The 25,518-nt window shown below is 54.3% G+C and overlaps 1 protein-coding gene across 2 annotated transcripts in view; it reads right to left on the reverse strand.

The window, feature by feature from the left end:
* Positions 1-24,334, reverse strand: part of Unc5b (unc-5 netrin receptor B) — a 66,302-nt gene extending 41,968 nt beyond the window's left edge. Inside the window, exon 1 of one of the 2 annotated variants that reach the window (XM_032888383.1) lies at positions 23,835-24,334. In XM_032888383.1, coding sequence (XP_032744274.1) covers positions 23,835-23,913 — 79 coding nt within the window. In that variant the 5' untranslated portion in view covers positions 23,914-24,334. The remainder of the gene's footprint in view (positions 1-23,834) is intronic. The other variant, XM_032888384.1, reaches the window with a different exon arrangement.
* Positions 24,335-25,518: the final 1,184 nt, after the last annotated feature.

Raw genomic sequence — 25,518 nt, forward strand, 5'->3', positions numbered from 1 at the left:
AGATCATTTACAGAACAGCCCTATAGGCTATATTATTCGTTCTATTAATAGGAGACAAGGCCACCATCCAGGACACACAGGGACAGAATACAACTCCATGGCATCCCTGCAGAGCTCAAGGACCTCTCCACTGAGAGTGTGTGTGAGAGACCTTAGAGTACAGCGGGGGATGGGCAAGCGACGAGAAGAGCTCAGGTCTTCTTTACGAGGTTATGTGGCCAGGCTGGTGTGTGTGGTACCCAGCCTGCTGTCTTGATCAAGGCTAGGAAAGCATCAGCTCTGGAAACATATACCTAACACATCCATCTTGTCTCTCATCATCAGAAGCAGCTAAGCTGCCTCTGATCCCTCCAGACCACCCAGAAGGACAACTCAAACCCCCAAGCTTCTGTGTCCTTGGGACCTGCCTATGCCCAGGCAGATGATGCAGGGCTCCGTCCCACTGGGCTCCAGGTTCCATCTGCAAGGCAGAGCTGAGCTCTGAACGTGAAGGGAGGTAGGGACTTCTGGGAGCTTCTGGCTTGAGTCTGGGTGGCACTGGGACTTCGCACTGTGAACTAGCTTCCAGGTGACAATGACAGAGATGCTCTAAGGAGGTCCCAGCTTCCCTCCACTTTCCCAAGCACCAGCTTCCCAGAGAGCTAGAGTCACGGACAGCACATCCACCGTGGGGTATAAAAAGAACTCTTTTCAAAAGCAGTCCCCGAGGGCGGGGGAAGGGAGGCCGATGAGAAAGGAGCTGGAGGACAATAGTGAATGGAGTTAGGATTATTTCCTGAACTCTGACTCCTCGTGGGAACGAGGTTATGAAAAGCTTTTCTTAAAATGGTTATTATTTAGTGGGCTACCCAAAATAAACACGTACATCCATCGCACGGAGCCAAGCAGGAAGCAAGAAACATCTGGGAGACATCTGGCTGCTGGAGAAGAGGGAAGTGGTGGGAAGCTGGCTGGGGAGGGGCTGGTAGGGGCCGGACGTCTGTCTGCGTGCAGTGGTCACCCATGGTTACACACTGCCATGCCAGCACACCAAGTCCGTGGCCCAGTTTGGAACACAAATCACACACACACAGAAGCATGCACACAAGCACAGAGGGGGCAAGGGGGACAGCCCCAGCTCGTGGCACACCGGAGTAGATGCATTCAGAAGCAGACACCTGTGTTCAGCATCTTCCCCTCCTCCCGATTCTCTGGGAGCTGCTGTGAGGACTTCAGTGTTTTACCTGATCCCTCTGGTAACCTAAGAAAGCAGAGAGGAAAGTACACAGTGTGGAGGGGATAGGAGAGCTGGGACTACCCTGTTCTGTTCTAAGCAGGGGGAGACCTAGGGCAGTTCTTCAAGCTCCCCTGGATCTGTTGCTTCCTTCGGTAATACCAGCTGAGAACAAGCTGAGGAGGTTAGGCCCAGACCCCAGCATCCAGGAAGAGGACATTGCCATATTCTTGAGACGTCCGAGAGTAGGAAGCCACCCTCTCGCAGCGGTCACAGGTTTAGGTTGCAGACAGGAACGTCACCTTAGTCTATGGAGACTAGAGGCAGCCTCCCAATTCAACACCGGGCACCCTGCACCATCCCTGTGTGGTGAAGTATCTGCACAGTGGTGTCTCGAGACACTTCCTGTACCTGAGAGACTCTGAATGCCACTCACCCCACAACGAGACCCAGAGGTCCAGAGAAGAAGTGTAGTACGCAAGGCGGAGGATGTTTCTGGTCTGCTGGGACACAGCCCCAACCCTCTGAGGGAACATGATGGTCTAGCAGGGGCCGGTCCCATACAAGAGCCAGAACCCCAGCGCCATCATCTTCCAGCTGCAAAGAACTGCTGTGAGCTGAGTCCACCCACGCTGCCCTGTCTCAGAGGGCAAATGACAGGGGCTGGACCGCTCTCCACCCTCTCAAAGAAGAAAGTCCTGCTGGGTAGTTGTGGCCCCCAGAAGGTGCTACCCGCCCACAGCTCAACCTCTATTCTCTCTGTGTGGGCTTCCCTCTGGGCAGAACCAGCCTGTAGGATTCTGAAGTGCCTCAGCTTCCTCATCTGCACAAATGAGACTGTCACACTCTGGTGACACGAGGTGTACAGCAAGCCTATTACCTGCCCTGGAATGCATAGCCCCTCCCTATTCTACTGGGGTTAATACATTAGCTAATTACGAAGGGCCTTGCCCCTCAGCCAAGCAGACTGACAGAAGGGGCCGTTGCAGCCTCTAAGCGCCAGGCAGCGTGTAAGTCCATCACCACCACTGGTGACTGTTCATCTCTTCAAGTGGGGTGGCACCCGCTGCAGGTAAAGGGCACCTTGACCTAACTCAGGAGTTTGAAATCACTCCAAACCTGGCCGTACCCTACCTAGTATCCCAGAGGCACCACTGCGATCCTGGGCCCCTGGGTAGCACTGAACAAACAGAACTCCCCCTGGGCTGCTAACAGGAGGTTCCCCAACAGCTCTATCAGCCTGTGGTTTAGGGATCTCCTAGGGATGGGTCAGGCTAAGAAGACCTGGCCAGAGATCACTGCAAGTTCAAGTCCAGACCATCCCTTGCACAGGAACACAGTGACTGGCACATTTCCGTCTCTGTGCCCTCGTCCTACTTGGCGTGATACCAGGTTCCAGGAAGCAAACGCTGGCAGCTCTCAACAGCTCCCACAGGGCCGAGCTGCACATGAGACTGCACCCCATATCTAAGGCCTTCAAAGCCCCTGCGACAGGCGGGGCTTGAGTAGGACACCTGCGGGGGAGCTCAGAGTTCCTCCAGAGACTGCCTTGGCTTAGGTGACCTACTGGGCTTCTTGGACCTGTGTGGACCACCTGAGCTCAATGGAAGAGACTCCCAGGTACACAAGACCTTAGAGGGGATGGAGAAATATGCAAGTTGCCTGGATCCCCTCCTTCCTCTCCTGTAGCTGGAGGACCTAGTTTCTGCTTCCATACAGGCCGAGGGCTCCGAGCAGGCAGGCCCTGGCACACAGGAGGCCTTTTGATGGGCTTAGAGACACATCGATTCTAAAATTAAACAATCCCACAAAACTTACAGCTTCAGGCAGCTAGCTTCAGAGAGGGTCATCCAAACCTGCCCTCTAGGCTGGAATCCTCATAAAAGCCACCTTCCACCTTCTTGGTCCTTGGGTCTATCTATGTCCTGGAGAGTCTGCCTAAGACACAGGCTGGGAAAAGCAAGAACACACATTCTGCTCTCTCCCTACCCCTCTCCCACCCCCAGTTTCTAAGGCACCAGGCTGAGGAGTAGTGAGGTCCCAATGGGTACAGGACGGCATGACACTGTCATACTCTGGCCTCCGCTCAGATGTAACTATTCAGAGGTCACTGCACGGCGGCGTACACCTTTAATCCCAGTACTCGGGAGTCGGGGGCAAGTGGATCTCCGTCAGTTCGAGGCCAGCCTTGGCTAACCAGAGAGACCATGTCTCAAAACAAACAAACAAAAAGTCACCGCATGGGCCTGTGGGAGGCCAAAGTCTAAGGGATGCAGAAAGGGTGAGAGGAGACTAAACTTACCAAGCTTCACCAGTCACCTTCCCGACCCACTGCCTCCCATGTCACAGTCTGGGCCTACCACAGGCAGCCCATGGTACCAACCTCCATGGCTGGGCTACTGGCTGCCCTCCCTGAGACCTGCCTTTCTTTGTGGAGTCTTAAGGACCCTTTACTAGAGAAAGGGCAGGCGGCACTGGTGAGCAATCCACATGCCCTTGGTAGCAAGCGGCTGGCCCTGAGCTGAGGAGGGAGGTCTAGAAGGGAGGGGATAGCAATTTTAGCATAAACACAGTCAAATTACACCAAACCTGTAATGGGCGTGAGGGCAGGCCGCACCGCATGAGGGGCCCAGCTCATGATCTCTGGGGCTACTGTGTAAGCAGAGCTTCTGAGGAAAACCCAGAGGTTCGGGGTTGGGGAAGGAAGGGCAGAGCTTACTGCTCCCCACTCTCACTCGTCTTAAGCTCCCTTTACTGACTCTGTTTCCATCTAAGATCAAGGCCAGTCGTCCCACGGGCTAGCAATTCCCAGTGGACAGGCTTATACACTGCTATATTGAGCACCCAGCTCAGACCTACACTTTTTAAAAGGAAGCATTGCTATTTTATTATTATTATTATTATTATTATTATTTATTTCATGTGTATGAGTGTCTTGCCTGCATGAATCTGTGCACTACACACGTGCTTGGTTCCCGAGGAGGTGGTGAGCCTCCAGGTGGGTGCTGAGAACCAAGCCTGGGTCTTTCACAACAATAACAAGTGCCCTTAACCACGGAGCCAACTCTCCAGCCCCAGAGACCTACACTTCATCATGTGGAGACCACAGGACAGAAATTCAGGAAAGTGACCCAAAGAACCTAGTTTCAAGTCACCCATGAGCCATCAGAACATCTACCACACCCACCCACCACACCCACTCCCAGGGGATCCTGCTCTTGCTCTGGAGGAAAGAACTCCCAGACCCTCTCGGTGACCTCTTCATGACCTTCTCACGGGTGGGATGGAGAGGTGAGGGTCCTGCCAGGGACCTGCAAGTGGAGCCCCCAACTGCTCAGACGTGATGCACCTGACATACCTCGTTCATCTCGTTCCTTAACACGCTAGTTCCTAGGCTTGGAGGATTCTCTTCTGGGTAACTAGGCTCTAACTGGTGGAGCTGCTGTCTCATGCAGATTTTTGTATGGGAAATGCTTTCCCCTGAAATCCAGTCACAATTCTTACAGCCGCCTGTAGGTACTGGGAAGACGCTTCAGCCAGCACTCAGAGAAGAGCCAGCACTCAGAGGAGTGACCTTTCTCTAGGTTACAAGTAGCCCGGGCGGGCGGGCGGGCAGAGAGGGCAAGCTTAGGATGGCTTGCACAGGGCCCCTCAAACCCGGCTTTACTCTCCCTCCCTCCACCTGGGGGTAGCTCAGAGATGAAAGAGAAGCAAGGAGGTTGCTTGCCTCTGTTTGCAACTCTTTCCTGAGGAGGTCCAGACACTCCCCCCCTCCAAAGTCTGGAAAGAGGCCAGGAAGATAGGTTAAAAACCCAGTCATGAGCCCTGTGGGCAACAAGGAGCTGAGGTGGAAGGATATTCAACAGCATGGAGGGGAGGGAGACAGAAGCCAGAAGCCTGTAATGGTAGCAGGTCTGGCCAGTGATCCACCCAGACCAGCTCTGGCCTGATCCCCAGGGGAGCCCTGTGAGAGGCATGGTAGTTCTGGTGAATTTTGCCTGGTTCTCCTGATCCCTACTCTGAAACATGAGTTTCAGACCAGTGCCTGGCATTCCACCTCATGGAAAGGCTGGGGTCCCTAGTCTCCCGTAGGGACTGCGGCTTTCCTGTTTCCACCCTCCTATTTATTCAGATGCCCAGATTCCTATCTGGGGGTGGGGGTGGGGGGAATCAATGATTGTAATTGTTTATGGGAAAGTTAATGAAGCACTGCCTTTGCTGTCCCTACACCTGTGGGAAGATGAGGAGGACCAGGTCCCCTGCATGGGGGAACCTCACCCCCACCTCCTTAATTCTTTCTCCCAGCTCAGGTTACAGCCTGCTCCCACTCCCCCACCCCTACTGCAGACCCTCAGGCTGGTCACAGCTAAAAATAAACTCAGTATTGGCATACCAGCACACACCATTACTCCCCAGGAAAGATGCTTCCAGCTTCCAGACAGGGGTCGCTGGTCTGAGGGTGGAGTCAGGAGCCTTCCAGCCCAACCCACTGCCCACACTGCCTATACACACTGCTTAGCACAGCGTGTATAAAGACAGCCGTGGTGGTAGTGGCCCTTCCACTAACTGGTGCTAAGAAAGCGCCAGGCTCTGTGCTAAGGACCTTTGGTGAATTTACTTCCATCCACATTAGGGCTCATCTACCCATTTTACAGACCAGAGAGCTGAGGATGGGATCCGCGAGAAGGAAGAGCGAGTTTCAGATCCAGGCTCCAGTAGGAGCAAACAGGCCAGAGTGCTCTCTGAACTTTGTGGCAATGTTATATGGCAGAACGCTATGGATTTTGTTGTGTAGTTGAAAACGAGGCTCAGATAGGCTCAGTAGCTTATCCTAAGGACTAAGGGATGGGAGGGGCGGCTTGATGCTTGATAATCAGTTATCAGAGCTTGTGACAATAAAGAGGGGCCTTTGGTGGTCCCAAGGTGGCCTCTGCTCACACCCAAAGGGACCAATTCCTTCCTTATCCTCCACTGGGCTTCTGGCCTTCCCTCACTGGGACAGGCCCCTAACCAGCTGGCATACACTCATTCTCACCCTCACCGTCCCCTAACTTTCATAGTCCTGGAGACCCACCCATGTCCAAATATCCCTCCCCCCACCTCTCTAAGGCTTCAGCCATAAGGATCCCAACTCCTGAACTGTACAATGGGAGCTCCATCTAGACAGACACTTTCTTCCTCTCTTTCTTTCTGAGATAGTGTTTCCCAGTGGAGGCCTGGAACTTGCTCTGTAGACCAGGCTAGCTTTCAACTCAGACATCTGCCTGCTTCAGCCAGTGCTGGGATTAAAGGCACACCACCACCGGGCTATAGATGAACTCATTCTTTGGTAAGTGAAATTCTGGGAGCTCTTTGGATGTTGTTTGGGTAGTTTGGGCACAGAGGAAAGTAGGAAAAAGCTAAGGGCTCACTCCTGTCAGGACCACAGAGAGCCCTGCGATCTTTGGGATGGTCAAGGAGGAGTGTGTGCTGGGAGACCCAGAATGCACAGAGAAGAGGCCATGGTCTGGGTGAGTCAAGGCGGGACAGGAGACCTGGCTCCCAGAAGCTCCAAGAGGTACTTTACTAAGTGGGTGCCCTGCTGATGGCTTAAGGACAGTTCCTCCTGGCCCTAGGCTGTAAATTTATGAGCTGAAAGGCTGGGGTTGGGGGCAGGGGCGCTCAGGAGGAAACCAACCCAGGCCGATAGATTCTCAGCCTTAGGGCTCCAGGTCCAGGAAGCCATAAAGACTATCTCTCTATAGCTAAGCTTTCCCTCCCCAGCGGGCATTTTAGAGCTGGGGAAGGGCCAGCAGGGAGGCAGGAGGGTTGGGGGGGAGGGAAAGTAGGGAGTCTCCGGGAAGCCTGCACAGTCAAAGAGTGCTAGGTGGGCCAGCCTTTAAGTTCTGCCCTGTACTGGGGGTCCCTGGCCTGAGCTATAGCATGGGCTGACCTCATAATTATGGGTGTCCCCTCTAACCACTCTGGGAAGCTGGAAGGGTCAAGAAAATGGTGTCTGCTCCCTCCCAACCCTACCAGAAGACACCCTCAGTTAACTGCAGAAATATGAGATCCGCAGATCAAAAGGAACTTGTCCAAAATCACAGAGGTCATAACTGACAAAGATGTAAGGCAGAACAGAGGGTTCCCACCTCCCAGTGAGGCAGGGCTTGTGAGGCAGCCCTGGGAGAGAACAGACCAGACTTGCTGGCCAGAGGGTTTGGTGTTCCCTTCTGGTCCGGAATGGTTATCCTCTCTGTAGACTGCCTGTGAGGCCAGAAACTCTGGAGGTAGGGAATGGGGTTCAAACCATCATCTGTCTCGGGAGACCACTCCCCGGAGTCTCTTGCTGGGTTCTAGGAGCTCTCTGGCACTCCCTCTCCTGTCCCAAAGTGTCCTGAGCCCTTTCCAGGCCAGCTGCTCCCACAGGATGTGGATGTCTGACTGGCTGGCTGCAATCTCTACCACATCCCCTCTGGGCACGATCCAGGCCCAGGGTTGAGGAGTGCTGGACCACAGAAGTGACTCCACCCTCAGTCCTCTAGTTTACACACTTGATTCTTCCAGAGAAAGCCAGTCAGTCCTACGCTTAGGAAACCAGTCCTGAGCTTGGGGCTAAATCTCCTGGGGAGTTTAGCAAAGACAGAGAGGGGTGAGGGGCTGGGGACGGGGAGGGATGGTGGTGGCTGATAACTGGTTTTACCTCCGTCTTGCTCGGAGCTCTCAGCCCGGTCCCTGGTGGCCCCCTGGAGAGGGGCCGTCTGCAGATAATCAGGGGACAGATTTGGAAAGGAGGAGGAAAAAAGCACCCAGGCGCCAGACAGGATCCTTATCTGCTGGGGCGGAATGTCAGAGGCAGCACACTGGTACAAGAGGCCTGGGGAGGCCGCATCTGCATCTGAGCCTGGGGGATGGGGGGAGAAACACAGAGGGACCTGCCTTGGGTCCTAGGGGACAAACATGGGGGGGAGGACAACTTTCTGGCCCAGACAGGGAGGAATGCAACCTACCCGGAAAGGACTAGATGCCACATCCTGTAACCCCTCCCCCTCCCCACCTCACTCCCCACCCCGCTCTAAACTCTCACCTCCCCCAACCGAGAAGGGAGAGGGACCAAGATTCCCAAGGACAACCAGACCTAGCAAGCAGTCCCTAACTGGCAGGGTTGTCTGAGTCACAAGATTAGCTGGATCCCCTAGCTAGCTGGTGCTCCTGCACCCCAGAAACCCCATGCAAGTTCTACCCAAAATTCTAGGACACTTAACCCGAACCACCCAACCTGGAAGATAATACCACACAAAGGCAGAACCAAGCAGCCCCAGGAAGGTCACGGAAGAGCACTATGACCCCTCAGACACTCGCAGTGAAACCTCAGGCTGCATCTGGCTCCAGTGGGGAAGGCACGTTTCTGGTGGGCACTGTGATGGATTCCCTGGCTGGGACTTCTTTCCTGACCCCTTTCCCTTGTGTCAGTGTCAAGGGCACAGGCCCCAGGTTCCTGTTCAAGTACAGGATCTGCCACTGTGAAGCATCTATTGCCTGAAGCCTCAGTATCTTTAGCTATAAAATCGACTTTTCAGATCTAACATCCCAAGGCTCTACAGGGCACCTAACGGCTCCTGAGAACCTGAACTGACTGTATTGAGAAAGCCAGGAGACTCGGATAGCTCACACAATATCCACAGAACATCAAGTGGTGCCCATGTGCTCTGGGACATCATGGGCTGCCCTGGGCCACCTGTGGACCCTAGTTTTAACTTCCTGGTGACCTCTGCCAGGGGCAGTAGCTGGTTCATATCACAGGTAGAGAGCCACAGAGGGAAATGCCAGCAAGGTTCTGAAGCCTGAACTGGGGGGGGGTGCATCTCTTGTGGGCCCCACCTCCAGCCCCAGGAGGGCCTGGCTGGCTTGTCCTTCAGCTGCCAGCAGCAGAGCTGGTCCCTATTAGCTACTCTGGCTGCTGAAGGAACAAGGAGCCCAGGACAGAGTGCAGAGCTAAGAACAAAAGCCAGGCCAGGCAGTGGCTGCCCATGGGGCTGAAGTGATGGACAGGGACCCTCGGAGCCACGGAGCAGGGGAGACAATGGGAGTGGGTGGGTGTCCGGGCAAACAGGTTCGTTAGGTCGGTGGAAGGGACATTGAGATCTAGCAGGAACCTCCGGCATTTTCCGGGGCTGTTATTCTAAGAGGCTTTTTATTTATTCAGAGGTTGGGGATGCGGCTCAGCAACTGTCAGCTCGATATTTATTACAGGTGCATCAGCCTGGACCGCGGACCCCGTGATGAGGCGACCACAGGACCCTCTTCCCCCCATCTCCTTAGTATGGCATATACTTGGAAACCTGCAAGGAAAGACAGTCGAAGACAGCCCTTGGTTTACTTTTCAGGGGAAACTGAGGCATCACCCTACCTCAAAAGGTCACAGAGCACACTGGTCATTGTAATAAACTAATGCTCTGAAAGAGAAAAGGCCACATTCAGAAATGCAGTAGCGACCTGCCCGTCGCCCCAGATGATCCTGGTGCCAAGACTGCAGCCTTGCCTCCAAGGTGCTCAACCTCCCACTGCCTCAGTTTCCCCCTCTGCATAAGCAGGGTCAAGTCTTCTACCCTGGCTGCAGGTTGCAACTAGAATTTGCTTATTCACCTCTATGTGGCTCAGGACGTGCCGGGGTTGGGGGCTTACGTCTGTCTATAGTCACCAAGTGCCTTCCTTATTAGGTCTCTAACAAAGGCTTCTAAAGAAGGCAGAAGCAACCAATAAATCCTCACCAAGAGTCTCTTCCTAACACACTGAAGACGTGTAAATGACCCAGTGCATTGCTGGGAGTGCCAACAGGCGGAAGTGGTGGTGACATCATGCACCCATCCGGCTCCGAGCCTTCCAGCAGCCTGAGGTCAGCTCACAGAGCCATGGCACCTCCCCCAGCAGCCCCGTGCTGAGCCAAGAGGAGCCTGGCACTGCCAGCACTGGGGCTGGGCTGCCAGCTCGGATTCCATGAGTCTCTCCTTCCTCACGTACCCTCTCTGTGATGGCTCCCCCACCACCCCAATCGCATCCCTGAACAGCATTCCCCGACAAACGTGAGAGTGCTGCTTCTCATATAACACATGAGCTGTGGTGTGAACGTCTGGTAAATGAAGATCTTATTTAAACTGCGTGCTATCAGGGGAGAAGAGACAGGTTCCAACACAGCTCAGCTGTCTTGCCAGAAAAATGGAGGTGCTGGGGGTGCTGGGGCCCAGAGCCATCAGTATTTCAGAGGCACTTGGAGAGGGGCAACAGGACCCTGGATGGCACTTTAAAATTTATTTGGGACAGACAGGATACCAAATTTCCTAATAGGGTTTGGTAAGGTTACCTTACCATGGAACTGCTCTGTGGAACAAAAGAATGCCACAAGGTCACAAGGCATCTGCAAAAGGCAAAATCTAGGTGGGACATGAGGGCCCAGAGTATACTAATCGCAGCCTTCTGCCTTTGCACAAGAGCTAAAAAGCAGTTGGAGTCCCAGCATCCAGGTCCAAGCGTACAGTCACTGTGGCTGGAAGTTCTGAACAGATCTACGTACCCACTGTTCAGCTGCAGTTGAGGGGATACAGGCTAGAATCACTGGGAGCCTTGCAAAGGCCCAATGTCTAAGCCAAACCTAGATCTGCAGACCAGGGTGGAGAACGGCAGGTGTGTGAACTCAGGCAAACTCTGGCTGACCATTCTGTGACATACCTATCAAGCAAATGTTCACTGAGGCCTACTCTGTGTGGGACACTGTTCTGGGCACAAGGACATTCTCAAGGGACACAGCCTTGCCCTTGTGGAGTGAGAAGCCAGATAAAGTGGAGAAATCTGTGTACACGCGCATGAGAACTCCAGGTGGTGGCAAGTGCTGACTGGCTGTTAAGAAGCTTTCTAAGAAGGGACATCTGAGATGACGCAGGCTAAAAAGGTGTCAGTCCAGGCAAGTTCAGGGTTCCAGTGCTCCACACTGGAGCAGATTTCCTCATGTAGAAACAAGCGTTCTTCTTCAGGAGCTATGGAATCCATGCTTCTGCCAACACCCCTCACATTCACAGGGCGCCCATGGGTGATTTCCAGCCATATTCGAATGGCAGAATGAGGTCATTGGACATTGACAATGTCTCCACTGGGCTATGGGGGACATTAGAAAGTGTTCAACGGGGGGCTGGGGATTTAGCTCAGTGGTAGAGCGCTTACCTAGGGAAGCGCAAGGCCCTGGGTTCGGTCCCCAGCTCCGGAAAAAAAGAACCAAAAAAAAAAAAAAAAAAAAAAAAAGTGTTCAACGGGAAGAAGGAAGGGATTCGAATCTACTAAGCTAACCTCCATCTAACAGGTAGGGAAACTGAGTCTCAGAGAGAAGTGTGCTGCTTAGATGTGGCATCTCTGCCTCGAAGGGGGATGGGGACAATGACCCCCCTTGTGTCCTAGCTGCCCCTTCAAAGTCATCATCAACAACAACCCCTTGCACCAAACTCACTCCAAGTCCCTGTCACTCAGTTGCTCTCTGTGGAAACAGCCTGTTCTGGCCATGGTTCAGGTCCGGGACACACTTGGGGCACCTCCAGGGCTCCCCCAGTTTGAGAAGGTAGCATCGATGGCCTTTCCTCTCGCGATACCTAAGCCACTGAGGCAGACAGAATGGTACCAGATAAGACTATGGAGCTGGAAGCTTGGTGGGATCTGGAATCTCCCTTGTAGGGCACACAGCTCAGCTGCACCGAGAAAGAAAATAGGACACAGTTGGGTTGGAGTGACTGGCCCAGGGAGAGGGCAGATGAGATTCTTCAGATGTCCCTGCTCAGGAAAAGCAGGCTGGGTCACGGGTCAGTCAGTGGACAGACAAGTGAAATCGATTTCCAGCCTGGCGATTGGCTTGTGGAAAGTCATCCCTGATTCTACCTTTGGGGTGAGGCCTGGAAACCGGCCTGTGCAGCCTTGGCTCTTCCTGACGCTTGGAATCAGTGGCTCCCTCTCTGAGCTCAGAGAAAGGGGTGAGTCCTGCTCAATCAGTAAAATGTTTGCCTTGAGTTTGATCTCCAAAACTCATATTAAAAAAGGTAGGCATAGTGGAACACACTTGGCAATCCCAGCACTGGGGAGGCAGAGACAGGCTGATTCCTAGAGCAGCTGACTTAGAGCTCTACTAAGTGAATCCTACACCAGTTAGAGACCCTTTCTCAAAAAGAGGCGGATGGTCCCTGAGGAGGGACGCCCCAGACTGTCCTCTGGCCTCCCAACACGTCAGCTTCACATACAGGAATGCATATATACACTAAGCATGTGAAGACCCAAGCCTCGGGAGGTGTCTAGCTGGACGTGATGCTCACACAGGCTTACTCAAGTCCAGGAGTGACTCTCATGTGCCCTGTGGTGGGACTGCTGTTTACCATCCCGAAAAGATCAGAGGGCAGTTCCTTCTATCCATAAACACAAGAATTCTCTAGAAAGAGCCTGGGGGGTGGGGCAGCCCAAGAGTTCCGGCACTCAGGGATCTTGCGTGGTTTCCTTTTTCAGCAGCATCCTGGCTCCTGGCGGTGGGCAAGTGCTCTGGTACAGTAGCCAAGGTGGGAGCAGGGAGGGAGACTGCCTCACCCAACTCTGCCAGTGGCCCTCTCAGAAGAGGCAGACTCTCAGCCCCGCCCCTTCCTCTGCAAGGCCACAGGATCCAGGTCAGGGTGGACTGCACCATCTAGGTGCTATAAACACTCACTGAGGGCCAAGCAAGATTCTCAGGCTCTCACACACTCTTCCAGTCATTGCCTCTAGTGCCTCCGGCTTGCCAGGCCCTGTATCTGGCACACTCCTGTGGCTACAGGGCCCTGGTAAACATGCTATCCCTGGCCATACTTAAATGGCCAAGGGCTGCCTTGAGGCTGGGGCCATCTTTAGAAGAGCCCCATCATTCCACTCGTCTTTACTCTGACCCAGTCACATGGCAGAAAGTCTGCACTTGAGAGGACAGCCACAAGTCCTTCTGTTCAGTCAGCACCCGTCGCTCTACCGGTAATTGCTAAGTATTCGCCATCTTCCTCTGGCCTCCGCATGCATGCACACACACACACACACACACACGCACAAACATGCATGTTGCAGTTGCACACATGTATGTGCACACATACACCATATACACGTGCAACACACACAATCACACACACACACAATCACACACACACACACACACACACACACACACACACACACTCACACACGCTTGCTCGTTCAGCAGCCAGGTATGCAGTCAGCAGGCACTTTGCATATCTCCTGTAGTCCACAGAGCAGAACCCTCATCAAGTATCCTTCCAATCTCCTCTGCTTTGATTTCTCTCTCTCTCTCTCTCTCTCTCTCTCTCTCTCTCTCTCTCTCTCTCTCCCTCCCTCCCTCCCTCCCTCCCTCCCTCCCTCCTCCCTCTCCCCCACCTCTCCCTGTCTCCCTCTGGCTCCGGGCAGCCTTCGATTGGCTTGGCCTGTCCATGGTGGACCAGAAGGGAACAGACTGCACAGGCTGGCCTGCCCGTCTTCTAAGAACTGGTGGCCAGCAGAGGCTTATGTAACTTCTACCGGGCATAGCAGATGGTACACCGGCTCACGTGCCAGCCAAGCCGGAGCTGACGCTAACCTGCCCTGACATGGCACCCGGTCTCCTCTGCTCATGAGCATAGGACACATACCAGGGCATGAGGGCATGGAGAGGTATGGAAGGTGGCCCAAACATTCGTCATTCAGTACTCACGGCCCAGCCAGGCCAGCAAGCAGGTTCCAGTGCCGTGTAAGAAGGAACATGGTGTCCCTATCGCTGCTCCACATTTTGGGCAGTGCCATCTCCCGGTCACAGCCTCTGGGGGTTCAGACAACAATTTTCAAAACAGGGGCCTCTGTAAGTTGCAATGCAAAAGAGTTGCGGGGCTGTTGGCTTACTTGCCTTTGCCCAACTCAGTTTTGGGTTTGTTTCTTTGTTTCTTTTCCTGGTGGGTTGGATGAGAGTCCCCAAGGATCTGTTATCCCTGGGTCACACAGAGACTCGGCCTTTGACCAGAAGCTTCCAAGCTCAGAAAACTCCACCTAGGCATGGAGTCGGGACTTGAACCTGTGATATTCTGACTCCAGGATGGACCCTGCTTATTTGATTAGAGGAAGGACAGAGAGAAAGAGGCTGCCTAATGCTACCTTGCAGATCCGCTTTGGGACTGAGATTAGAACCAAGCTCCCAGTTTCTCCCAAGGTTCCTCTGTGTGTGTGTGTGTGTGAGAGAGAGAGAGAGAGAGAGAGAGAGAGAGACAGACAGACAGACAGACAGACAGAAAGTGAGACAGAGAGACAGAGACAGAGAGACAGAGAGAGACACAGAGAGAAACAGACACACAGACCAGAGGAGAAGGGGAGGGGAGAGGAGAGGGAGAAGAGGAGAGGAGGAAGGGAAGACCAGACCAAGACAAAATTGGCAAGCCAGGAAATGTGAGGCCAGATGAAATTTGCAGCAGGGGTCACTGTGTCCAGCAGCCCGGTCTGCTTCAGCTGCCAGACAGGAGTTCAGAGCAGCCTGTGACTCCTGGCAAGGGCCAGTGGGTACCCAGCTGTGAGGCTGGTAGTTGAGCCAGGCATCTTGCTGCCTCAGCCAAGGGCCCGGGGATATTTATCTCTTAGGAATACTCTTGAATATTAGTGCTGGATGCACCAAGGGCAGCCGCGAGCAGCCTGACCCTGCAGCCAAATCTGCCATCCTCACGAGGCCCAATTCATGCCAGGAAGCTGGGGGCAGTTGCTGTGGAGGGCTGGGCCTGGACTCAGCCCCTGGCCCTGTGCCTCCCTGCATGCTGCTTAGTCTGCACCTGCTGCAGGCTGCAGAGCCAATGACCATGCAAGGGCCACTCACTCTGCGCAGCTCCAAACAGTGATCGACGGGCTTGGGCACGCAAATCGGAAACGGCTTTATTTTTGAGATACAGTCGTATGCGGCCCTTGCTGGCCTGGAACTGGCTTCATGCACCAAAGTGGGTCTTGAACTTATGATACTCCTGCTCCTGAGCCCTGGGGTGACAGGTGTGTGGCACCATTCCTGACCAAATGCAAACGTTTTACAACCTAGTATGTGTCTAGTCTGCTCTCTGCTACCCACGCAGCAGGGACCAGGACACCTCGACGCAAAACTTCACTAATTCCTTGTGACTTTATTAGATTTATGGAACAAATTCTTTCTCACTCAAGGGCCCCCGACCACCTAGTACTTAGCACTTACTGTGCTGGCTCAAACAAGGCAGAGCAGAGGCAGTGAGCAGAGGGCTGGGCCCTTCCTACTCCCCAGTTACTCACCCAGGCAGACAGGCACCGGTCAGAGCTCCCTCCTGGCCAGTGGCGCCTGTGCATAGTTTCCTCTCTGTCTCACTTTGCAGCTACCTCACATCTGACACTACTGGTCCTCGGACACATCAGGCTTTCCTTTGACTCCTGGTCACACAATGACTGATGTCACTGCTGACAGCCCTGTTCCCATTACTATCTCCTAGTCATTTCAACCCGTCTCCAGGAGAAAGGACACAGGTGGCCCTGTGACACCTCTGGTCACTCCTGGCTCTGCCTCTGTCCTTCTGTGTTACAAAATGACTTGCAGGGGTCTTGGAACAACTTTCCTGGCATTTCTGATTCAACTTCTTATAAGCTCCGCATCTTGCGCTAGGCGCCGAGGCCCGGGGTTGGGACAGCCGGGCGCCTGATAGCATTACCAGCCGCTTTGCTTCAGCTCCATCTCCTGCCGCCAGTAACGCCTCCGGGCGCCACACGGGGCCTCTGGGGGATTGCAGACTACGGGTGATCAGAGCTGGAGATTCTCTGAGCTACCAGGCAGCAGGGTGGCCACCAGAAGCTTTATAAAGCTGGCCTCTTTCCTGCTACCCTGTCCCCCAGCTCTTCCCCCAAGGAGGACGCTGCCACCAGGGGCTCTGTCCCTTGTTCTCTCACAGAATCACACAGGAGAGCATGGCCCATCCCCCCACCAGAGCTCGGCCCAAAGGAGTGGTAGGGCAAGGCAAAATGAGGAGGCGCAGGACTTCAGAGGACTGAGCTGGGGTCAGATTCAGTCACATGGCTCACCAGGGAACCGAGAGCACCAAGAGGCTGGGCTACCTGGCCCAGGAACTGGACCAAATTAAAGCCATGGGCTCTTTGCTCAATGCTGAACAGAGACCGCAGGCTCCAGAAGTCTTCTGAGTCAGACATAAATCTAGAGTCTTCCTTGTGGGGCTGTAGACGACTCTGTCTCCACATATGAACAACTCCAGGCATTCCACTCCACCGCCCAAACCGCTGAGCCTCCAAGGGGGTACTCAAGAGCCACCCTTCTCTCTCCAGGAAGCCTTTCCTGACCCCAGGCCCCCAACATACACTTCCTGTTGTTTCTAATCCTGCCGGTAATGATGATGGTTGCTAAGAGAATGAGACCTGTGTCAAGTGTAGGGCTGGGCTGGGGTTCCTGTGACCCATGTGTACTAGGAATCCTCACCTCTGCCCTGAAATCAGCTTCCCTCGGTCCTAAAAGTGAGTAGAACCGAGACAGACACAGGCTGTCTGTCCTATTAGAACCGCTGTAGACCCCTTAAGCCTTGGCGGGTTCTTTCCTTCCTTCCTTGAGTCTCCTGAGCCCGGGGCTCTCGGTCTTTGAGCAGAGATGCTTATGGAGCAGGGAAAGTGAGCTTACTAAGTCCTAGAAGGTAATTTATAGGCAGGAGAGCATAGAGAGAAAGAGAGACAGAGACAGACACAGAGACCCAGGGCTGCATAATGCACACATGGGCATCCCTGTCAATAAATCGACTTTCCGGATGGGCCTCTATAAAGCAAATGAAGTGAAGTGGTTCTGGTCATTGGTAGCTCTGTCTGCTGCTAACTGCTAGCTAGAAAACCCCACAGCCCTTAAAGATCTACCTTCTACCTCTTCTAGACTCCAAACACAGATGGGGAGGGAGAGCAGTCAACCCTGACCCAGAGAGGGGAAAGATCGCCCATGGTCACAGAGCAGAGGAATAAACAGTAAGACCCAAGTTCAAGGCCCGGAGGGGCTGGGCCTCCAAGCCCTGAGGCTCCCTGTCTTTTCCAGATCCCCCTCTTCTCTTTCTGAGCTTGCTAACAGTGTGAGCAGACACTGCTCGCTAGGCACCCCACACCCCCAAAACGGTTCTATGAGGATTTACAACCCCCCCTCTCACAGAGGAGGAAACTGAGGCACAGAGATGAACTGAGCCAGTAAATGACACTGAGAGTGAAGGAGGTGGAGGAACTATGTCGGCCTTCTCAGATCCCAGCTGGCCATGTCAGGGCCCCTACCTGGCAGCTAAGGCCCTAGGGACTGGCCCCTGCAGAGAGGTATCAGAGGAGGTATATGAAGACCGGGGTTTGGGGGTGAGGACAGCAGGCGGGGAACTCACCCCTAATGCCCCAACAGGATTCCACCCCACTTGCTAGGCTCCACCCATTTCTAAGAGACACAGAGAGACAGGATGTAAGAAACCTTTCCCTCTCAACCCCCTACCCCAGGTTCTACCTTGAGCCAGAGGTGCGGGAGGGGCATCTTCAAGGCCCCCCAAGTCCTGGATGGGGGAGGGAACCTGTGGTGGAGCTCCAGGCCATCACCACCTCTAGGAAGCCCCCAGGCTTTCAGCATTTTTCTGCTGTGCTCTCCTCTGTTGCCTTCCTGCAGCGTCCAAGACTTTAAGAGCCATTTCCGCATTTTTGGAATGGAGGTCAGGGTGCCCTACAGACTGTGACCTCTTTGGGGACCAGCATTAGGGCCTCTGTGACTGATCTGGGCCAGGCCTGCCTCTTCAGTTTTCCAGGAATGCATGGGGTTCTTGAAGGCAAGCTGAGTCCCACACAGAAAAGGGTTTTACAAACTATAAAGGGCTGTGCACAGAGCTGGGGTGTGAGCCTCCTCAAATATGTCGTCTCACCTGAGAGTAGAATGGCAGTGGTCCTTAGCATGGGCACAAACAGGAAGGGCAGAGTGCCCTCCTTCAACCAAGGCAGCAGTGAGAGGAATGTGAGAAGCGCTGCTGGATGCTCTCTCAGCGGTGTGCCTGTTTGTGCCTGTGTCCACGGCCCAGCCATACCTCCCAAGGTGCAGAGAACCCTTCTGCATGTACTAAAAGCTCCACAGAAAACTTCAGAGACCTCCCGAGAGAGGGTCTGCAGGAGCCAGTCAGGTGGGAGGGTTAGCCTTCACATCAGCCCCCCATACCCCACCCCCCACCCCAACAACCATGCTCTGTCTGGATGGGCTGGGGCGGAAGGAGCAGCACAGAAGACTAGTGTCAGCTTCCTGGGCTATCTATGAGTAACCTTTCTTCGTCCCTCTAGGGCACCCTCAGCTTCCTGGTCCCAGCTTCCCCAACAACAGGGTCTGGCACTCAGGCTAGATAGCCAGAGGGAGTCTCTAGCCCTGCAGGACAAATGGCAGGTCCTGTCCTGTCCTGAAGAGGAATCCCCAACAAGGTACAAAGGACGGAGCTTCCCAGGCCTTCCATGATTCATTACACACACCTATGTACACCCAAACAAAACGTACCACACCTATATGACATTGCACACCCCCACATGCTCAAACATCCAGGGTCACACACACGCCACACCCTCCTAAACAAAAGGTGGAAACCGCAGCACACTCTGGTCCTCCTGCACACTTCACCTCCACACACACACACACACACACACACACACACACACACACACACCCCACACACACACACCTAAGAGGGCAATAACATCCCCCCACCCCCTCCTTGAACACTATTCCACCTGCCACCTTCCCACCGCACACTCTCACAAACACTCCTCAGCGCACAATCTCACACCCACAGGTCCGCCTCGCTGGAGCCTGGGAAGTTGTGATGTGCTGGGGGCACCTTGGGGGAGCTGAGAAAGAGGGGCGTCGGAATGGAGTGGGACACAGAGCTCAATGGTTAGGTGGCACCTTTGAGCTCCGAGGACAGGGCAGACCCACATCGATTTAGATTAGGTGGGGAGAAGGGAGCGGTGAAGGGACACAGGGAACAGGAAGGCTTTGGTGGAGAGTGGTTGGTACTTGGGGACACCAGGTGACTGTACAGAATCCAACCTCCAAGCTCCAGAGATGCTAATCAGGCGGCTTTGTAGGGAAGGGAAAAACAGGAGCTCCTAGCAGCCCCAGAGCTTTGGGAGGGAAAACGACACAAAAGGAGGGGGGGGTAGACAGCTGATTTATGCCTGCACTTCAGCAAATGTTTTCCCTGCCATTAGCCTCGGGAAGCCTAGGAGGCAGAGGAAGGCGCGTGGGGGGTGGGGACCTGTGGCTTAGGGAGCTCAGTCTGGGCTTGTCTGCCCGCCGGCTGCAGCGGAGTTCCGTTCCGATCCACAGCCTCTAGATCCGCCGATCCAGATTTGGCTTGTCAACGAACTCCCTGGGAACAGCCGGCAGCCGGCTTCAGAGTGCCAGTCTTCTCCCAGAAGGCTTTAGGAGGGGCTCACTTGTTGCCCTAGCTTACCAAAATGGCCCGGGCACCGGGGAGTGTGGGGGAGGAGCCCCCCTCACCTCCCATCCCCACCCCCGGTGCGATGCCGGTACCGGATCCAAAAGGGGCAGGAGGTGGCGCTCCAGTCCAGATTTCAGGACCCAGCCAATCCGGAGGGTAGCAGGGTTCTCGGTCCCTTCGGACTCATGCTTTTTTTTCCTGAATGATTCTCATTATGGGATTCTAAATTTCCTTTAAGGGGGGGGGGGAGCACTGCCCGCACTTGTTTGGGTTCATTCTGCCTTCACAGCTTTAATGACTCCATTTGTGGAAGCTGTTTAGGAAGCTGGTGGAGAGGCGGAGGAGAAGGCCACTAAGTAGGGGAGCCAGCTCAGGCCTGGCAGCAGCCTCTCTCTCCCTTCCCCCTGGAGGCCATCTGCCCAAGCAGCAGTTTCTCTGGGCCCAAGGCCACCAACCTCAACTCAGCCCCGTACCCAGCCCTTTGCGTGGTCCCTACAGACCTGAGCTTTCATCTGCCTCCTTGCTACCTAAAACTCTACTCCGGAGTCCTCAGGATGGTACCAGCCCCGGGGAGGATTAGGTAGTGTTCACTCAGGATCACCAGCCTTGCTGCCCAAGCACCTGAGATGGAAGGGATACAGCTCACCCTGCTGTCTCCCAAAGTTCAGCCCATAGCTACCCTAGACATGGGGTGACTCAGGGAAAGGACGCTGGAGAGCCCAAACCTCATGCTATCCCGGACTGAAGAGAATGGGGTCATGGTGCCTTTCACCTAAGGATTCCATAAAGAAACCAGTGGAGACAGTTGGGCTCCCAACTCTACAAATGAATGTGACCCTGTTGTAAACGGTTGCCATCTGACTCACTCTGCAGGCTAAGGAGCTTAGCCGTTGGCCTATGTTTTGCTACAGCCGGTGCTGGATGTTGGTGTCATTTGTGAGCATCTACCCGGTCTTAGGAACCCTATGCCCAATCCTGGGTCCAGCTGTGTTCTGTTGAGCAGGATTCCTGCTTCCCAATCAACCTGTCCTCCCCATTCCTGCTACAAGTCCAGTGAAATCCAATTGCCAAAGGAATTCTACCTTTCAGTGCCCTACTTAGGTAGGATCTCAATTTCACTCAGCATCCTGAACCCAGGGAGGGCCATCCGGCCTTCGGGTGAGGGAAGAAAGGTTGAAACAATAGCTGAGGCAGGCCCTTGGGCCCTGAGTTCGAATCCTGTCTCTGTTGAGCTCCACTGTGACCTTGGGCAACTCCAAACACTTCCCAAAGCTCCAGCAGTTAAAAACATGGGGGTTGTCAGGTCCTACGGAATTCCCCACTATGCAAGGGGGAGGGGAGGAACCAGAGCGGAGAGATTCCGGGGAGAAATTCCTCTCCTGCACTTCCACACTTTAATGAGAAAGCCCATTAAGACACTTGGATTTCCATTTGTTTAAGCGAGATGGATGCCCGCTTTGGTCGTGGGTGCAGAGGGAGCTAAGGGTTAAGGCACCAACCAAAAGCCACAGAAGCGGCACCAGCTCAGACGCTGGGAAAACTCCCGCTTTAATTGCAGCTTTAAAAGACTGATCAAGAGCTCTCAACTCTGGCTCAACCGTCCCAGCCAGAGGCCTTGGAAGGGTTGCATGAGTAGGGAGGGGTAGAAGGAAGCTCCCAGAGCAACCCAGGGCCTTTGAAGTGGCCTCTCCCAGCCAGTCACTTGCTGGCTGGTGTCTTCCTAAGGGCCTGCAGTTCTAGGGGTCTGGTTTTGATTCTTCCACCACCAAACTTAGTGCAAAAAAAAAAAAAAAAAAAAAAAAAAAAAAAAAAAGACCCAAAACAAAACAAACAAACAAACAATAAAAACCCCACAAAACACAAAAAACCTCAGCACTCTCAAGGAGTTGACTACCAGAATCTCAGGAGAAAGGAGGAACTCTACCTGTACTTTGTTTGGAGCCTTTCAGTAATCTCTCCTACCTCGGCAGCAGATCTCAACACAGCCAGATGGAAGGGTTCTGAAGGGCACCCCAACCCCCCAGTCGAAGTTGACCTAACTAATATAAAGGAGCCCAGTGTCCTAGTCAGAAATCGGTGTGAAGAAGATGAGATGTGGAGAAAGACTGAGCTCTAGCCTCGCTTTTCCCCATCTGTGAAATGGGATCAGGGGGGAGTCACTGGAAAAAACCCAAAGAGCGTTCTGGTAGAAAGATGCTCCGTGCCTATGGCATTGGGGAAACCAGGCTGTGTGGGAGGAAGAGGCAGGCTCTCCCTCCAGAAGGTAAGAAGGGCAGCGTATTCTAGGCAAAGGAAGGTTGCAGGCAGACCCCAGCAGCTGGCCCTTCTCCAGACTAGTGGGCAGGAGGCCCCCCCCACCGTGCCATGGAATGAACACAATTCCAACACCGCTTCAGCTCACTGGTGAGAAATCAAAGCTGGGTATTACAGGCCATTTCTGACTGGGCACCGTTCATGCCCAAATCCATCAAAGCCCTGGGCCTGGGGTTTCTTCCGGGGTAGATGGAGGCTGAATGCTTTGTTAAGCAGAAAACGCAGGCCACCTCCAGCATTCCTGGCCCAGCCCACCCACCCAGAGAACTGCGAGCCCAGCAGTCCCATTTTTCTCTAAATGGAGCCCCACCCCCAGTAACTGTGGTATCTATTCCCGATCCCACTACCCTGCTGATAAATATGGGGGGGGGGACGTTTCCCAGGATGCAACCTGGCCCACGTACTATTTGCAAAGACTTCACTCTACCCTCCAGTCACCCCCAGATACTCTTAAACAGAAACTCACACCCAATCCTGCCCCTCCCACATCTAAGTGCACCCTTTAAAAGGAGGCTGGTTATTTAGCGTGCCTCCTCCCCCTCCCCATCATTACCTTCCAACTTCAAAACACTGCTTTAAATACCCGAGTCTGCCCAAATCATAATTAACTTGGATCAAATGATTGAGTGTTGTAACTTTACAGCACAAGGCTTGGGGAGAAATAAAAAGTGGGGGGATGTGCTAAAAGCAAGCTCAAGCCGTGGGAATCGTTCATTCCAGAGGAGGGACCTTTAGCTCTAGAAGAAAGAGAGAGGTGGGGAGGAGGGGAGAGCGGATGCCATCATCACAGAGGGTGGTGGGGTGGGGAGAGATGCGTCAACTCAAGCACTTTCTGCTAGTTTCTTTTCCCCATTCTCAGGGAGGTCTTTGTATAGGGTGGTCCTCCAGTCCCCAAATCAGCCCCGAGAGTTGATTCACCCTAATGACAGTTCACCTGCTTGGGTACCAGAGAGGTTGGTATGAGTGTATACTTTTCCTTCCAAGGAAGACTCAGCCCCCTTTGCAATGCCTTGCCGAGCTACTACAGAGCTAGCAAGACACTTCCACGTTCGCGGTGAGAGAGGAGAATTGGGGACTTTTATAAACTTAGGAGTCCGCCAAACCCTCTTAGAGCATCTTTACTGGGTCCACGGGCAGTGCAGAGGCGAGCTCACCTGGTCTAATTCCCGGACAGCGAGAATGCCAATAACCTATATAAGACAGGCAAAGTCGAAAGGGGACACATTACGCCCCTCCACTCTCTGCCAACACTCACCCCAAAACAATCCACCAACCACGAAACCTTTCTATAACCGCCCGAGCCGTACCTGCGGAGAGCAGGGTGTACAGGACTCGGCCCCTCCCCCTTCAATAGCTAAAGCCTTCGGACCTCGGCTCCCCAAAGGCCGAGGGGAAGAAGCGCTTCCAGGGTTCCGCAGTCTCCCGCTCTCTCTCCGTGACCTGCAGAATGCTGCCCGTGCAGCCCGAGGGAGCGTGTACTCAGACTTAAGTTGCAGGCGAACCGCAGCGAACACACACCTGGCTCTGGCAGCGACAGTTTTTCGGTGGCAATCAGGGGTCACTTGAAAGTGAATCAGACCCCATTACATGGTTAGCAACTATCCTTGGAGGCAGGAGAAGGGAGCTTCAAGCTTACGTGGCACCCAAGGTGGCCACGCGTCGCCCCCTCTCTCGGGCACCGAAGCTGCCTTTTAACTTGGGTGCGTCCATTGCGTTCTCGGAGCGCAGTGACTCCGCCAAGAACCACCCGAACTTGCAGTTGGACGCTGAGACGCGACAGAACCACATCCCCTTATCCCACTCCCTCTCGCTCCTACCTGCTAAGCTCGGTGTCGGATCCCAGCAGAGCAGCAGCGCCAGCAGCAGCGCGCCCCGCGCCCCGCTCCGGGCCCTCATGCTCCTGTCGCCCGGCCCGGGCGCCTCTCCCTCGGGGTTCTTTCCCGGTCCCCAGCCTCGCCGCCTTCGCCTTCGCCGCCGCCTCGCCGTCCTCGCAGGCGCCCGGCAGCGCCAGCCCGTGCCCTCCGTGGGCGCAGCGGCAACCACGCAGCGCCGGGAGACTGCCCGGAGGCTCGGAGCGCTCCGGGAGTGGACGCCGCTGGGGAACCCGGCTCTGGTGCGCCCTTTCCGCGCTCTCCGGCGGCGAGCGCCGTCCGCGCCCTGCTCCGAAGTTGCGCGATCCCAGTGGAGTGCGCTCAGTGGCGCTCGCAGCGGCCGCGCCGCAAAGTCTGTCCAAGTGGGGTGTGCGCTCCCCTCCGCGCCCTGCCGCTCCCCGCGGCTCGGCGCCCTCGCCCGCCCCGCTGCTGGCCACAATGCCCAGCGCCGCCGCGCGCTCGCCCTAGAGTCAGCGGGCCGGGGCGGGGACTCACACGATAGGAGGCGGGGCCTGAAGGACGAGGGCGGAGCCACGGGGCCCAGCGAGGGGGGTACCCTACCTCTGTGTAGGCGCGGCCGAGCTGGGGCCTATCAGAGGGGATCCTTGAAGAACGTAGGATCCAAAGCACCGGAAAGCCGGTTCACTGAAAGCGGCCGAGTCTACCGGATTTTCTTTCCAAAAATAAAAGAAATAAACATTCGTGCCCTTCTTAGCTTGGGTGTGAATCAGCTTTCGCTTTTGATTCTGTCTCAAAAGGGGTGGGGGGTGTTTAAGAAAAATGTCAAACACCCAAGTCCTGCTGGAGCGGAGGATGTAGGTGGGGAGTTCCAGCTGTGGATATTTGGGCATGAGTTCGGATAGTGATTGGTTCTATTTGTCTCCACGACCCAGGACAGAACTAGAACTCTACGTGGGATCCGGAAGGATGGCTCATCCTGGGATATGGTGAAACAGCCCAATTGATAAAAGGACATGTGTGGGGAGGGGCCTGCTGCTGTGCTTGGCTCAGTGTATAAACTTGGTTCCGCTCCTTAAGTACTTGACCTTGAAGGAGCTGCTTAGCTGTCTCCGTCATTGTCACCTGTGAAATGGGGAATAATGATGTCAGCTGTCTCCTAAGGGATTGAGGAACGGAATGTAGGAAATAGGAAGAAAGCAAGAAAGCGGGGCGCAAATGGTGGCAAGTCTTCCCAAGGTTCTTGAGGGAAGCCGTCATCACCCAAAGGTGATAAGCTAATGTGACCAGATGAGACTTGGGAGATAGACATCACCTCACATGAAACTATCAGCATTCCAGTGTGGAAGCCCATGAATAGGCACCATTTCAGCTAATTCCACAACTCTATGAAGAAGTACCATATACACTCTTTTATAGAGGAGAGAAGTGGGACCATTGGTCCAAGCTTTGAGTGAAGGCGTGAAGGGGATAGGGGGAAAAAACCCTCCAGGTGAATATGGTGGCCCGCACCTTTAATGCCAGCACTCAGGAGGCAGAAGCAGGACAATCTTGGTGAGTTTGAGGCCAGGGCGCTTACATCGTGAGACCTTGGATGTGGTGAGAGGAGCACTTGGGGTCTCTCCCTGAGGCCTAGATTGGCTCCGAGAAGGAGCTGACAGATATCAAACAT

Source organism: Rattus rattus, chromosome 18 (genome assembly GCF_011064425.1).
Source record: "Rattus rattus isolate New Zealand chromosome 18, Rrattus_CSIRO_v1, whole genome shotgun sequence".
Classification (NCBI taxonomy): domain Eukaryota; kingdom Metazoa; phylum Chordata; class Mammalia; order Rodentia; family Muridae; genus Rattus; species Rattus rattus.